Source organism: Alosa sapidissima, chromosome 13, assembly GCF_018492685.1.
Source record: "Alosa sapidissima isolate fAloSap1 chromosome 13, fAloSap1.pri, whole genome shotgun sequence".
NCBI classification, from domain to species: domain Eukaryota; kingdom Metazoa; phylum Chordata; class Actinopteri; order Clupeiformes; family Clupeidae; genus Alosa; species Alosa sapidissima.
In genome coordinates, this window is record NC_055969.1 from 31,947,998 (window position 1) to 31,963,773 (window position 15,776).

Genomic DNA, 15,776 nt, shown 5'->3' on the forward strand with positions numbered 1-15,776 from the left:
TCAGCACCTTTAGTAGAACTTGTGTAGTCTACTCCAAATACTTTGGAGCTTGTAAGATGGTAACCTAGGCCTATAGTAGACTACTATGCACAATTTTTGCAACATGAAAAAAGGACTTCAACCTATATGATGTCTTGGGATGCTTGCAAAAGCAAGTTTGGCTCAAATATTGGCCAATAGAGGGCGATAGCACTCCACAATCTCCCGCATCCTGTCTAGAGTAACCAAATACATGATGCATCAAGTAGGCTAAATGGATGGTGTTAATTTTTACCATGGTGGTTCAACACTACAAAATAACATTAAAGGTGCTCTAAGCAATGTTGCGTAATGTTACTTCTGTTGACGTTCAAACAAAACAGTTTGTAATATTTTTATGGTCCAGGTTGGACCAGGTTGTTTTTGTTGCCGTTTTTGGAGCCTGGGCTGTCCACAGAGACCGCGTTCTTTTACAGTGTATTCAGGACACAGGGAGCTAGTGGATGGTGAGATGATGTTTGCTGTGACAAAATTTTGTTTAGCTTAGAAATCATGTAACATCGCTTAGACCACCTTTAAATCTTAAGGACCAAAAACAAACCTCTTCATGATGCCCATCAATAACTTTATTTCCCCAAAATATTACATTTACACTTTTCAATAGACATTTACAATCTTTAATAGGAAACATTCAACTTCTAGAATAGAAATATAGCTCAAATCCATATCACAGTGCTCCTCCACATGCAAACCACCAGTTCAAATAAAGCCTTAGTGTGACAAATCAAGAGCTTTCAAATTGACTTTGGAGACATGTGTATTAGAATCTGTGTATTATATTTTATCTGTATTTGTGTAGGTATAATAAATACATCTTTGTTGTCATTCTAAAAAATAGATATCTTGTTTTATGAAATAATCTGATCATATTGTTATATCCAGACATACTGAACTTAGGTGTAACTCTTGTTAGGTCAGTTTTACATAGTCGACTAGGTCAAACAACCTTGAGTGGGGGAGTCTTTGACTTTGCATAGCTTCAATTGCCTTATTACGACAGAGGAGATGAGAACATGACAAATAATTGGTGTTAAAAATTAAGTCATTTTCAATTGAGTTAATTCTCACAATTTAAGTGCTGTTGTCTTGAACAATACTCAACCCGTGGTTCAAGACCAAGGAAGATCTATGGAGATCCCTTTGGAGATTACGGCAGGCAAACACCGGTAGATTTGACCACAGGTTTGTCCACAAACCTCTGTACAATGTTCAGCATTCAATTATCTCTTCAGAGTCTCTCTGAAGCATGTGACTTCATGTGGAAATTGTAAATAATAACTTTTTGTAAATACATTGAGAGACTGGAGCAGCTAGAATGTGCTGCATAGAATTGGATGAAGATGTGCTTCATGGGAGACTTTGTAACGGCAGACATGCTGTTACGATCTGCCAAAACCAATATATCCATTTCAACTTTTCACCTTTAATTTGTAGAACAGATCTTTGAACTTAATTCTAAACAACAGCAACTCACATTAATTAAAAAGTATATTATTTTCAGATGTTAAAAATCACAGATTATAGTCAAGTATGAAGGAAAACACCACAAAAGAGTCCCTCTTATACAAAACAGAAGCACAGAACCAGACGCCACCAACTGCCTGTTATAAAGACATGAATACATAAAGCATTTAATCTGTAAAAAGTTCATATTTTACCACAGAAAACAATGGATCTCTGTTGAGCTTCACTGATAAGGGGGTCACAGAATGAAAATGTTAAACCAGCCAGCTGGTTTGAAAACACCAAAAGTGTTACCGTTTAGTAAAAAACACCATATGGCTAAAGGAATGGTCCATTTAAATCAGTACGGGCAGATGTAGAGAAGAAAAAGACAAAAGTTAGTCAAAGTTCCTTTCAACACACAAATCCACTCACATTCCCTATTGGATTTTTCAAGATTACGGCCAGTGAATCTGGTAGTTATTTCTACAGACACACAAACAGATTATCTGCAGATGACTGGGTGTGTTTTAGGTCGGTGTCATCATCATGCATGTTATTTTCTTTTTCAGTCGTAGAGGTATATTTTACAGACAAATAATATGTGCACTGTTATTTTGAGTAAGCCTTGTGAGTTTCGGAGTAGATGTAAAAATAAACCTCGACATAATTTGCCCATTCAACTGTCCATTAGGCAAAACTACATAAACCACGAGTGTAAATAATGATATAAAATGCTGCTCTTTTATGTGGTAATTCTAACTCTAGTATACATTCGTATAATGATACCACAGTCATGCTGAATTGTTGAGGATGAGTAAAATGAACAAACAATTCAGAACAGTGCACCAACACAATGGTGTCAATCGAATCCCTTATTGCACAGACATAATGTTAGAAGAGCCCTGGCCACCAACATATTACAGTCAGTTTTGCACACTTTCTCTGCACTCTCAGGTCAACTAAGAGCGAGATTTTTGCCATGCATGAAGTAATTGGAAACCCATAGAGAATAGAGGTTTCTGTTCGATCTGTCAAAACGTACAAATACAGTCACTCACACACACACACACACACACACACACACACACACACACACACACACTTTTTCAACAAGGAGGTACAGGAGGCGCATCCTGTCAGAAAAGGCCATTGTTTCCTGGTGCGCTCCAGGTGCTTGGTGGAAAACTGAGGCCTCTTGCCAAAATGAAGATCGTGACTCTGACTCATCAGCCCTGATCTCATCCTACCCATGATGCACCGCTCGCATCCCATGCGCCAAACAGATGTTAGGGACATTTAGCCCAACTGAAGCCCAAGCAGTCTGCGCATTACCAAAGGAAAGGCTTTGATCACTGCATTTAATTTCACTCTGGGAGTTCAGAGCTCAGAGAAGTAGCGTAGCAGCTCAAACACACTCACACACACACACACACACACAAACACACACACACACAGTGAGACCACAAATCACACTTTAACCAAAAGCTAAGGCAAGCAAAAAATAAACAAAGAACCAAGGCAACAGAAAAAAACAGAATCCTGTTGTCACCAGACCAGCCAGTGGAAGCAGAACACAAGCGCATGACACACACACACATACACACACACACACACACACACACACACACACACACACACACACAGTCCTGTCTGAATTAGGAAATCAAGACTAATATCCAGTCACCAGCCACACTCAGAGGTGACTACAGTCATAATTCCACTAGAACCCGTCCTATGGTTCTTTGTATGGCCAGCCACACAGAACCGCACAGTATTAGCCTGCTGCACCTCCCAGTCACCAATACCAACTGCTAAAACATGTTCATTTTCAGTGATCTGGCTTGGCTAAGAATTAGTGTTATCCTCAGTTATGTCGGAAAAGGAATTCGATTTTTAATTTGGTGCTGTGATTAAAACCCAGTATGAAATATGAGGAAAAAGGATCTGTTTGCCTCCTTTAAGGGGTTGTAACATATTTGTGTGGCTACCTTTAAGAGAGCAGCCAATCAAAAAAGCAGATGAAAAACAAAATTGATGAAAAAAGAGCAAATAAAACAGTTCAAATGTAGCAGAGCAAAGAGAAACAAAGAAAACCACAGGTTGAAACCACTGGATTAACTACTTCTACCAGTAAAGTACATTTTGGATTGACATGTAGTACATACATGACATCCATACAACATGCCTGGGCCAGCCCTTCACAGTGTTGCACTACATTTCCCATAATGCCACAGTTTGTGGCACATCAAGTACACTTGCACTTAGATCAGGTTCTAAAGCATTTATAAATAGAGGTTTTAGATCAATTAACTCTGTATCATATAATCATGTAATAACACAACCCAGTACACCTCAGGTGCTTAATAGTTTTGCAGTATGATGTATAGGGTGCAACCTACAATTTATAGGACAAACAACTCAGATAGCAGTACACATCAAACATGTACACACAAGATTTGCGTGATTTGTACTACGATCGTCCACTCTCAATGTATGACAAACAGAGAGGATGGCGAACCAGAGGTCTCAACGCCTGCTTCCCTCCCTCCTCTTTCCTTTTAGCGGTCATCGGATGGAGGGATGAAAGACGACAGAGGAAGAGAAAAGAGAGAGATGGGAATCGGTAGGCGAGGAAGTCTGTTCCTTTTAATGACTCTCGATCACCACCGGCTCAAAGACTCCTGCCGTCGCCCTGGATACGATGGAAATCAAAGCACATAATCAAAGGGGTTAGGTCATTCGTCACTGTCACCGCCACAGGCATGGTGGAGACAAGGTCTCATCCAATAAGAGTGAACGTAAGTCCAAATTCAGCGAAGCGGTGCTCACCTGTTCCCCAGCTGGATGCCACTGAGGGCTGTGGTGCCGTCTCTGCTGACAAACAGCCTCAGATTGCTGTCTGTGTAGCCGAAACAAAAAGATTCCAGTGAGGCACAGCTTAGCTACAACAACATGCACACATCACATACTGTAGCAGTGGAAACTACTGAAGGAGAAAAGTCAGCTGATGGAATACCTTCGTTGTTGCTAACGTCAGCAAAGTTCTGGCTCTGAACGATCTTCTCCACGATGTCGTCGGCATCAATGCGCGTGTCGTCCACCCAGGTGGGATGACTCTCCATAGAGTCCTTCTTACGTCTGTTGATGAAGAGTTCACCATGTTTCAATTGGAATGAATGAAATGATGCCTTTCAGTCTGATCTTACAATTAATGTTCAACATATAATGTCTGATAGCAATGAATTGAACCAATCAATTGAGTCTGGTATTAGATTGGGTATTATACACGCTACTACATGAACATTTACATTCATCCATTTAGGGGACACTTTTATCCAAAGTGACTACAAATGAATGGTAACATCCAACTATATTGTGACAGGAGGTCATAGGGTCACAATGAATGTTACATTGACACCACAAGATAACCAGAGGATTAAAATGCAAGTTCAAAAGATTCCAGAGGAGTAGTCAAAGGAGGAAGTAGTAGAAAGACGTGCACGTTTAGCGTGCTGGGTTTATTAGTTTGTAAGGATAGATAGATAGATAGATAGATAGATAGATAGATACTTTATTGATCCCCAGGGGAAATTCAAGGTCTCAGCAGCATACATACAACACAAACACATTCTTTAACAGCAGAAAGAGTAATTAAAGTATATAATATAAAAACACAACTAAGCAATAAGGACAGTAGAAGATAAAGAATATACTAAATATACTAAAATATAGACGTAAACAGTCTGACCTCTACAGGAACATCTACAGCTCAGGGTGCTTGTGTTACCTGGACGGCCTGTTGGAGAGCAGGACAGGAAGTGGGGGGCGTGGAGGTCTCTCAGGGCGGGTGGGCGGCTCCTTCTCGGACTCGGCCGCACCTTCGGTAGGCGTGGCGACGCTCCCGGAGGCGCTGCTGCTGGTGGAGGTGTTGCGGCGGTGCGACGTGAGGTCAGTGAGGCTGGAGGAGCGCGAGTGCTCCGTGCTGTAGCCTGCAGGGGGCGACACATGGACCCCACAGGTCAGTGGGAGAGACACACTAAAGCACAATCAATCAGCAGCACAGATGGCTTTTGAGAATCTTTTGGAACGGTCACTTTGTCAGTATGATAGCGGACCTATGGTCACTTCATCAGTATGATAGCGGACCAATGGTCACTTTATCAGTATGATAGCATACCAATGCTTGTTGAATGGTGGTGTTCAAACAAAGATACCCCGGATCTGCATTATTGTAGACACAGCAGAATAACAGGGTTGGACTGAAGGTGCTTGCTTACGTGGTTGTGACTGAGATAAAGTCGATGTTCGGTGTTTTAAGCCCCCAACGCCGTCTTCCAGGCAGCGCTGCATGGAAGGCACTAGGGTTAGGCAAGGGTAAGGGTTAGGGTTAGAATTAGGATTTGGGTTAGGGTTAGGTGCCTTGAAGTCAACGGTCGCAGCGCTGCCTCGAAGTCAACGGTGGGGGCTTAAAACACCATCGAGCGAGTCTTACCTGACACTTTGCTCTGCTGGCTGGCATAGCTGGAGTTTCTGGAGTGCCCCGTGTGGAACACTTCATCTGGGCTGGACATGTTCTGGTCCAGCTCCTCTGGTAGACCTGAAATGGAACCCAGCGCACACAAATGTGTCACAAAACTGTGGTACACTGGTGAATGTATATGTATATGTATATGTATATGTATATGTACAGTATATGTATATGTATATGTATATGTATATGTATTTGTGTACATGCATACATATTCTGTATTTACTGTATGTGTGCATAAGTATAAGTATATATACTCTTTTGATCTCGTGAGGGAAATTTGGTCTCTGCATTTATCCCAATCCGTGAATTAGTGAAACACACTCAGCACACAGTGAGGTGAAGCACACACTAATCCCGGCGCAGTGAGCTGCCTGCTACAACAGCGGCGCTCGGAGAGCAGTGAGGGGTTAGGTGCCTTGCTCAAGGGCACTTCAGCCGTGCCTACTGGTCGGGGTTCGAACCGGCAACCCTCCGGTTACAAGTCTGAAGTGCTAACCAGTAGGCCACGGCTGCCCCCAAATATGCCCCACGCATATATGTGTATGTACAGTATATGTATATGTGTATGTATAGTATATGTATATGTCTATGTCTATGTGTGTAGAGTATGTCTATGTCTATGTGTAGAGTATGTCTATGTCTATGTCTATGTGTAGAGTATGTCTATGTCTATTTGTAGTGTATGTCTATGTCTATGTCTATGTGTAGAGTATGTCTATGTCTATGTCTATGTCTATGTGTAGAGTATGTCTATGTGTCCATGTGTCTGTGTGTCCTGTCACAGTGCTTACCGGTGCTGATGGCAGAGGGCCTGGGTTTGAGAGCTCGTCCTGCGGAGATGCCAGGAGGAAGAGACGGAGTGGCATCGGTGCCCTCTCCTTTACAGTCCAGCTGCAGGGAGGGGTCCTGTCCAGCGATGGTGATGGTTTTGGCTGTGCTGAGGGGTCTGGTAGACATACAACAATGGCTTGTTTATTGTATTGTATTAGCTTGTTTATTCATGTTCATCAGCTGGCACAGAATGGGTCTTAAAATGTCAACTTGTTGGGCTCTGATCCAAATTGGCCAAAAGTTTGCTTTAATACACAGCTTTACAGTTTTTATTAGCTGGTCATCTTTGCGACTAAAAATATATTAATTCATTTCAAATGAATTTGTGACATAAAACTGATAACAGAAGCTCCCTTAGCATTAAGCTGCATTAAGCTCATTTTATGAATTCTGAAGATACAGCAAACTTTTCAGGTGGTTCTTCCACTCTTAAGCAACAGGGGGCACCAGAGGTCTCATTTTGAACCTGGCAGAGATGCATGAATGTGAGGAGGCACTCACGTTTTAAAGCAAGGGTCTCCAGACAACAGAGTCATCCCAATGGTAACCTGAGGAGAAATAGCAACATTATCCATAATTAAAATGGCTGTTACCCACGGACACTCTGAACATACAATGGGAAATATACTACAACTCCCACACAACTGCACGCATGCGCACGCACACGCACACGCACACGCACACACACACTCACACACTCTCCCTCTCCGTGGCAACATCCAGACACATTCCTTCACTAAATATTTTTACATTTTTTTACCTAGGGTTGAATAGATTGAATGGCCCATTCAGTTGTAGGTCTACCTAGCCTGGGTTTAACTGTATGTTTCGCCCACTGCCGAGTACCATAAGGTGTCCACGGCAACCCTGGCTTGTCAGAGGACACTCTGCTCCAAAAAAATATCTTTTAAAAATAGAAACGGAACAATCTCTCCCACTGTTCCATCTATGTCCTCGTGCCATCATGTGTCAGTCTTACTAACACAGACATTTCCGCCGAGTGGCGCCGAGTTTCCATGGTCTGTGTTGTTTGTGTTATGGTCCCCCACATCTGTTGTGAAGGGGTGACTAACTCTGAGGAGTGTGCTTGTGCATCACCCTCCATTATAACTGCAGTGTGTGCAGAAGAGGAAAGCAAGAGACGCACATTAACTCATTACGTCTTTCAGTCTCTTCTATTCTTCTATCCATCCCTCAACTCCATCAACTCCATCTGTCCATCCATCTATCCATCCATCAACTCCATCTATCCATCCATCTATCCATCAATCAACTCCATCTATCCATCTATCCATCCATCCGTCGATCTGTCAACCCTTCAGTTTTGCACGATGCACACTGGCCCTGCGCAGGTTACCTTGAGTATGGAGTTGTCCTGTCGCGTGTTCTTGGTGTCGTAGCCCTCGAGGATGCAGCAACGCACGGTGGAGCCTGAACCAGCAAACTCCGCCATGTTGAGATCGGCAAAGCCCAGCTGCAGGAGAGGAAACGTGGTACGTCAGCGTGGGACACACACACACACACAAATGAATCTTTTTAATAGAGATAAACCAAGAATCTAGCCCTTCAGCACAGGATGCATCCCTGCACTCGCGGAGCAGGAATTCGATTAGAGCCAGAGCTTCTTCCCCTGTTCGTTTATAATTCTCCCTAAATAAAACATTAATTTGCCGTTTCCTGTTGTCTTGGAAGCTCTCTGCATGGCTGGGGAAGTTTGTTCCTTTTTTGAGTGACATTATTCAGAGTAAAGGGACTCTAAGGATGTGTCGTTAAGACTTGCAATACGGAAGAGAAACACAGTTGGGCCCACTGGCATCATTTACATGCAGCAGAACATGCAGCCATGAGTGTCACAATTGCTTCCAGGTGACTGCTCCTCTCTCTCTCTCTCTCTCTCTCTCAGAGAGGGGGGTGGGGTGGGTGAACCCACTCCATGGAGAGTGCTGTTACATAACCATAGGCATGTGCATGTGCGACACAGGCAAGGCCGTCCATCCGACCATGATGATTGTGTTGAGTGAGCAAGGCCACAGCTTCTCAACCTCCTCTCTCTCTCTCTCTCTCTCTCGTCAGTCTAAGTGACTGACCATACAACAGCAGCACTAATGGGGTTTGGTTGTGTTAGGCAGAGCTCAACTCTCTCTCTCTCTCTCTCTCTCTCTCTCTCTCTCTCTCTCTCTCTCTCTCTCTCTCTCTCTCTCTCACACACACACACACACACACACACACACACACACACACACAGAGACAGACACAGACACAAACAAATGTGCACACACACACATACACAGATGCACACATATACACACAAATAACCCATTCATCTCTCACGCTCTTTTTCACACAGACACGTGCAGCACTGGAACAATATATTCCAAGCAGCTGCACATCTTTGCCTGTACCCCTGCTGTCTCATGCATCCATAAACACACACACACACACATACTTGTGTCCTCTCCTCCTCTAACAGACACACTCGCGTCCTCTCCTCCTCTCTCAAACACACTCTTCTCCTCTCCTCCTCTCTCAAACACACTCGCGTCCTCTCCTCCTCTCTCAAACACACTCGCGTCCTCTCTTCCTCTAACAAACTCTCACTGACGAAACATTTACTACCACATGTATTCACTTTTTTAAATATGTTGATTAAGGCATCTGTTTATAGACAAATGTAACTGACCCAGCAGACTCTGGTCCTCCACAAAAACTCAGCATCTTTGTGTCAAACTGGTTTACATTTCCCCTTACTGGGTTACAGTTTCTCTCAGTTGCTTTGGTGCTTTTCTCACATCACTATTAACATTTGCACAGCAGTTAGTGCATTTCTCAAAACAATTAGTGCAAACTGCAAAACCTAGTGGATAACCTGCAAAAGCACGTCACTTGCTCAAAATGGTCCATTCCTCAAAAGGAAGTATTTATGTCTATGAAACTGCCAGTGTCATCAAAATGAGAAGTCTTGACACCATCGTTTATGAACAAGATAGTCAAATGGCTTTGTCATGTTTTCATTACGACAGTTTATGCTCTCAGTGTTTTCCCATGCAAAAAAATGTCAGAACTCGGTGACACTACCTGAAAATGCTCAAGACGGCACTATACAGTACTTGTACAGCCATTTGAAAACTACAGTAAAGTTACAAATTGCTGTAGTTTGGGGAGTAAGTGAGTACAAGACACTAAATATGTACGTTGCAGTTTTACTGTATGCTCTTTGCATTCTACAGCATTGTGACAGAATTTGATAACTAGTTCACCAATTTTGTATGTAATGACTCAAGCAATGAAATGAAGACTATTAGTTTTATTGGGAACGACTATTCAGAAGTATAGTTCATTTTGACTGACATGACAAAGCCACTGATACATATTCAAAAACATTTGCAATTTGTTCAGAGGAAGGAGAAATTGTTACTAAGATGTGGACAAATGACTAAATGTTGTGGAGGTTGAACTAATAGTTATGAGAATTTTCATTCTGATCTGAGAAAAGCACCAAAGCGACTGAGAAAAACTGTAATAGCTCACTTATTTACGGAATATGACTGTGTAATTGCAGACTACTGACAGACTACTGAGGATGAGCTATATCTACCACACCAACCAGCCTGGCTAGTTAGGGCAAGCATTGAAGACATAGGTTTAAGGTCAGGTGGCACAATACTCTTTCCCAAACTAGCTTATATCTATAACGAATATCTGGATAAAGTTGTCAAAGTCGTTAATCGCCTTGGAAGCCATTTTATGGTCTTTCCTCATAGAATCCATTGGATGTCAGAGGGCAAACAACAGTGCAAATAGTATTCTGCCCTCACAGGGTGTGTGTTTAAACACAGACAGTATCGTTTACGGGCAGTTAATGAGCTTTATTGCAGATTAGCGTCCTAGCATCCTAGGGACCACCTGGTCAGCGCACATGATCACATTGATGACGATTGAGACCCGAGACTGTGTCCATGGCAACTACGGTTCCATTTGCACTTGTATTTATTCTCCCTCCGGTGGTCTTCCTCCGCTCTGACCATCTCTCTTCTGGTCTTCCTCCGCTCTGGCCATCTCTCTTCTGGTCTTCCTCCGCTCTGGCCGTCTCTCTTCTGGTCTTCCTCCGCTCTGGCCGTCTCTCTTCTGGTCTTCCTCCGCTCTGGCCATCTCTCTTCTGGTCTTCCTCCGCTCTGGCCATCTCTCTTCTGGTCTTCCTCCGCTCTGGCCATCTCTCTTCTGGTCTTCCTCCGCTCTGGCCGTCTCTCTTCTGGTCTTCCTCCGCTCTGGCCATCTCTCTTCTGGTCTTCCTCCGCTCTGGCCATCTCTCTTCTGGTCTTCCTCCGCTCTGGCCATCTCTCTTCTGGTCTTCCTCCGCTCTGGCCATCTCTCTTCTGGTCTTCCTCCACTCTGGCCATCTCTCTTCTGGTCTTCCTCCACTCTGGCCATCTCTCTTCTGGTCTTCCTCCGCTCTGGCCATCTCTCTTCTGGTCTTCCTCCACTCTGGCCATCTCTCTTCTGGTCTTCCTCCACTCTGGCCATCTCTCTTCTGGTCTTCCTCCGCTCTGACCATCTCTCTTCTGGTCTTCCTCCACTCTGGCCATCTCTCTTCTGGTCTTCCTCCACTCTGGCCATCTCTCTTCTGTTTTCCTCCACTCTGGCCATCTCTCTTCTGGTCTTCCTCCACTCTGGCCATCTCTCTTCTGGTCTTCCTCCGCTCTGACCATCTCTCTTCTGGTCTTCCTCCACTCTGGCCATCTCTCTTCTGGTCTTCCTCCACTCTGGCCATCTCTCTTCTGGTCTTCCTCCACTCTGACCATCTCTCTTCTGGTCTTCCTCCACTCTGGCCATCTCTCTTCTGGTCTTCCTCCACTCTGGCCATCTCTCTTCTGGTCTTCCTCCACTCTGGCCATCTCTCTTCTGGTCTTCCTCCACTCTGGCCATCTCTCTTCTGGTCTTCCTCCACTCTGGCCATCTCTCTTCTGGTCTTCCTCCACTCTGGCCATCTCTCTTCTGGTCTTCCTCCACTCTGGCCATCTCTCTTCTGGTCTTCCTCCACTCTGGCCGTCTCTCTTCTGGTCTTCCTCCACTCTGGCCATCTCTCTTCTGGTCTTCCTCCACTCTGGCCATCTCTCTTCTGGTCTTCCTCCACTCTGGCCGTCTCTCTTCTGGTCTTCCTCCACTCTGGCCATCTCTCTTCTGGTCTTCCTCCACTCTGGCCATCTCTCTTCTGGTCTTCCTCCACTCTGGCCATCTCTCTTCTGGTCTTCCTCCACTCTGGCCGTCTCTCTTCTGGTCTTCCTCCACTCTGGCCATCTCTCTTCTGGTCTTCCTCCACTCTGGCCATCTCTCTTCTGGTCTTCCTCCACTCTGGCCATCTCTCTTCTGGTCTTCCTCCACTCTGGCCATCTCTCTTCTGGTCTTCCTCCACTCTGGCCATCTCTCTTCTGTTTTCCACTTCTGCCTCTGCCAGGTTCACATGTGACGCTAGCCAACTAAAAGAGCAAACATTTCCCACTTAACCATAAAACAATCACAAATCTTATCGGAGTTAGCTAGACTTAGCAAGACAGTTTATTGCCCAAGTGACCCTGAAGGCTTCAGTAAAATATATGAAGGCTGTTTCCAGGCTGTTTCCAAAAGGCAAACAGTGGCGCAAGTGCTTGTGTCCTCTTCAGCCCCCCTCCCTCTGTGGGCATGTCTTTGGTCCAAAAGGTCACCCTGGTCTCGCCTCGTCTCGTCTCGTCTCTGCTCCCATGTCTCTGGTCCAAAAGGTCACCCTGGTCTCACCTCGCCTCTGCTCCCGTCTGCTAGGTCAGCAGAACGCTACGGAGCGTGGAGCTCCTGCCGGACATCAGGGCTCAGCAAACCGCCAGGAAACAAGGGGGACACGGAAGCCTCGTCGGAAAGATAACATCCTCAACCGACAACTCTCCCTCTCACCCATCATGCTCTCATACATATACACACACACACACACACACACACACACACCCCACATTCTCCCACACACGGACACACAAATTCACCCACCCATACACAATCACACATATAAAGACATCTATTCTGGTGTGTCAAAAAATGAATGACCTAAAGTGTTTCACAACCACTAGGTTAAGTATCCCTCTCAGAATGACTAAACTAAATAAATTCACTCCTTACGAGAGAACTCCAATAAAAACATTTACAGCCTCACACAACTTGTTGAATAACGCTATAAGATATAACAAAATGGTCTTAAATTCAAATGACTTTGACATAATCCTAGGGCCACACAGCAAGGTCACTCTTACATCACTGACATTAATGCTATGGTCATTGAGGCCACTATGCCTAGAGATTGGCATGGTTTTATTTCAGTGAGCCTAATAGCTGGTTTGATTTGCATTGAGAGATGATCTTATGGAAAGTACCAAAAGTACCAGCCAGTCGTGAGATATGGTGAAGGGTATGTTATGATGTGGGGTTATTTTAATTCCAAAGGCCAGGGGAACTTTATCAGGATGCATAGTATCCTGGATCCATGAAATAACTGGCCTTTAAAAAGAATGGGAATTTAACATAGGGGTATGTATACTTATGAGCCCCTGTATTTTAAGGAAGAGCATTTACTTACGATACATTATTCATTCACAAAGAAAATTGGTGTCCTTAAAGGTTGGATTTTTCCTCATTTTTTTTAATTAAGGCATTAAGATCAATTCCCAAAAGTAAAAGATGATTTTGTTATTCCTCTTTTAAGTCAACTTGCGTATGTACAGGGTATGTAAACTCCTGGTTTCAACTGTATCAGCAGCCTCATGAAAATCCCTGTGAAGCCTCAACAGTCCCACCCCCTTTACCCACAGCTCTGCCATCTCCCCTGGGATCTCAGAACATTCCAGAACAGACAGGGGATCCCGTGTGGAGGCCCTGTTAGGGCCTGCCCCAGCCAAGCACAGACCACACACACACACACACACACACAAACACACACACACACACACACATGACTGACAGAGCACCTTAAAAAAGCTATGAATAACCTGAAGGGCTATATTATCACCCACTGACTCAACACTGCCCCTTATTCAGCACTAGTTTATCACAGATGATAAGAGAATCTATATACTGGAATGTAAATCTATACTATTTTGGGTTGTACATCCATTTTTGCCTCTCAATTCATTCTATGAAAGCATGCATCAGTGTGTGTTGGTGAATTACACATCATGAATTTCCTGTGGTGACCACTAAAAGATGGAACGGCCCCACAAAGCCGGTGAGGTCATTATGAAAGCCCCTGTTTCCCTCAGAGTGAGGGAAGGCCATGTGGTGGGGGGTGAGAGAGAAACTGATATCAAGCTGGGGCTGACCCTGAGTCACCAGTGTGTGTGTGTGTGTGTGTGTGTGTGTGTGTGTGTGTGTGTGTGTGTGTGTGTGTGTGTGTGTGTGTGTAAGTGTGTGTGTGTGTGTTGTCAAATACCAACCTTTGAAAATGTCTTTCCTCCTTTGAGCTCCTGCAGAGTGAAACAAACAGAGAGAAAAAAGAACAAATGACTATGTGACAGATTTCCCCCACACTGACAAAGCCACTGCCCTAAAGTACACTCCTGACCTTTCACCTCCACTGATCCATAGTCAGTGTGCTCTCACACCAAAAGCCTGCCACAGATGTCTCTGCTTCTTGTGACACTGACAGCAGATCAGCCGCTAGTTATACAACAGGACAGAGAGAGCTCGTAATGCCTGCGCTGTGTATACGGTCACTATGGAGACAGCAACAACAAAGACGGAAGGATAGTGGTCATGTAAATTGAAAGGGAACTACAATACATTCTAATCAGTAACCATGAGAGTCAAACATGGCCAGGTCGGTGCTGGTTATGGAACCGATTTGGCCCAGGTCTTAACCGGATTCATGCCAGAGATGGGGGCTATGTGGTCTCTGGTATGTTGGCTGTTGGCTGTTGAGTGTTGACAGGGAAACCCACTTAATGCACTGAACAGTTTCAGAAATTCACTCAGTGTTGGGAAGTCACCAGCTCTGCTGGGAAGTAACTGGAGAAAAAACGCACAAAGGTTGCAGCTGACGTGGAGTTCCATTTGTACAGTCTAACTGGCTTTACAAGGAACCAATATGTGAATGGGTATTCACTGGAGCTAACCAATTACCCAAATTGAGTTGCGGGATTGATTGAATGGAAGTCTTTACATTTTCTGAGCCTCAAATGATTAACTGACCCACTGTTTGGTCTGCCCAGTAGGTCGAAGACATATGACTGCAGTGGAGGGTCACTTGAATGTTACTCCAAAAGAGGGAAAGAGGGACAAGAGCAGGCTATACGAATGTCTGTCTGTCTCTGTGTGTCTTTGTGTGTGTGTGTGTGTGTGTGTGTGTGTGTGTGTGTGTGTGTGGGAGAGACTCACCTTACGCACAGACACTCTACATATGCAGGGGTCCAGAACACCTGTGGTGGGGCTTGCGCTCATCTTGCACACAAAGGAGAACTTCTTTCGCCAGCGAACACAGTTCTCCTGGACCTCTTGTCTATAAGAGAGAGAGAGAAAGAAAGAGAGAGAGAGAGAGAGAGAGAGAGAGAGAAAGTAAGAGAGAAAGAAAGAACATTGTGAGCCATACTTTTGTGTAAAACTCCACCCAATTACATCTGACATGTTCATAAACATGGCTTGATATACTACACTACCATCCTGTCAGCATGGCCATTGTTCTCTAAAGCAGTGTTGAAATAAGGGAGGATGGAGTTGAGCGGTTTGTGCTTAGTGCATTCTCAACAGCAGTGTGTCTGGGTCTATGGACCAGGCCCGGGCATGCTCAGTCAAACCTAAACTGCAAGACTCCTTGCTGTGGCTGCGGTCCAAGCTCTCCTGTGAACCACACACAGGAACAGGCCTTTTGGATCTCCGCACCCTGTGGGAACGCATCGGCCCGTTTCTGAAACGCAACACC

At 44.5% G+C, this 15,776-nt stretch overlaps 1 protein-coding gene across 1 annotated transcript in view; it reads right to left on the bottom strand.

The window, feature by feature from the left end:
- Nucleotides 1-583: 583 nt before the first annotated feature.
- The window catches only part of fam102ab (family with sequence similarity 102 member Ab), a 52,593-nt gene continuing 37,400 nt past the window's right edge, over nucleotides 584-15,776 (bottom strand). The window contains exons 3-12 of the mRNA XM_042059352.1: nucleotides 15,236-15,356; nucleotides 14,296-14,325; nucleotides 8,205-8,321; nucleotides 7,349-7,395; nucleotides 6,808-6,962; nucleotides 5,978-6,082; nucleotides 5,273-5,474; nucleotides 4,502-4,623; nucleotides 4,315-4,384; nucleotides 584-4,177 (exon numbers count right to left, since the gene is read on the bottom strand). Coding sequence (XP_041915286.1) covers nucleotides 4,132-4,177; nucleotides 4,315-4,384; nucleotides 4,502-4,623; nucleotides 5,273-5,474; nucleotides 5,978-6,082; nucleotides 6,808-6,962; nucleotides 7,349-7,395; nucleotides 8,205-8,321; nucleotides 14,296-14,325; nucleotides 15,236-15,356 — 1,015 coding nt within the window. The 3' untranslated portion in view covers nucleotides 584-4,131. The remainder of the gene's footprint in view (nucleotides 4,178-4,314; nucleotides 4,385-4,501; nucleotides 4,624-5,272; nucleotides 5,475-5,977; nucleotides 6,083-6,807; nucleotides 6,963-7,348; nucleotides 7,396-8,204; nucleotides 8,322-14,295; nucleotides 14,326-15,235; nucleotides 15,357-15,776) is intronic.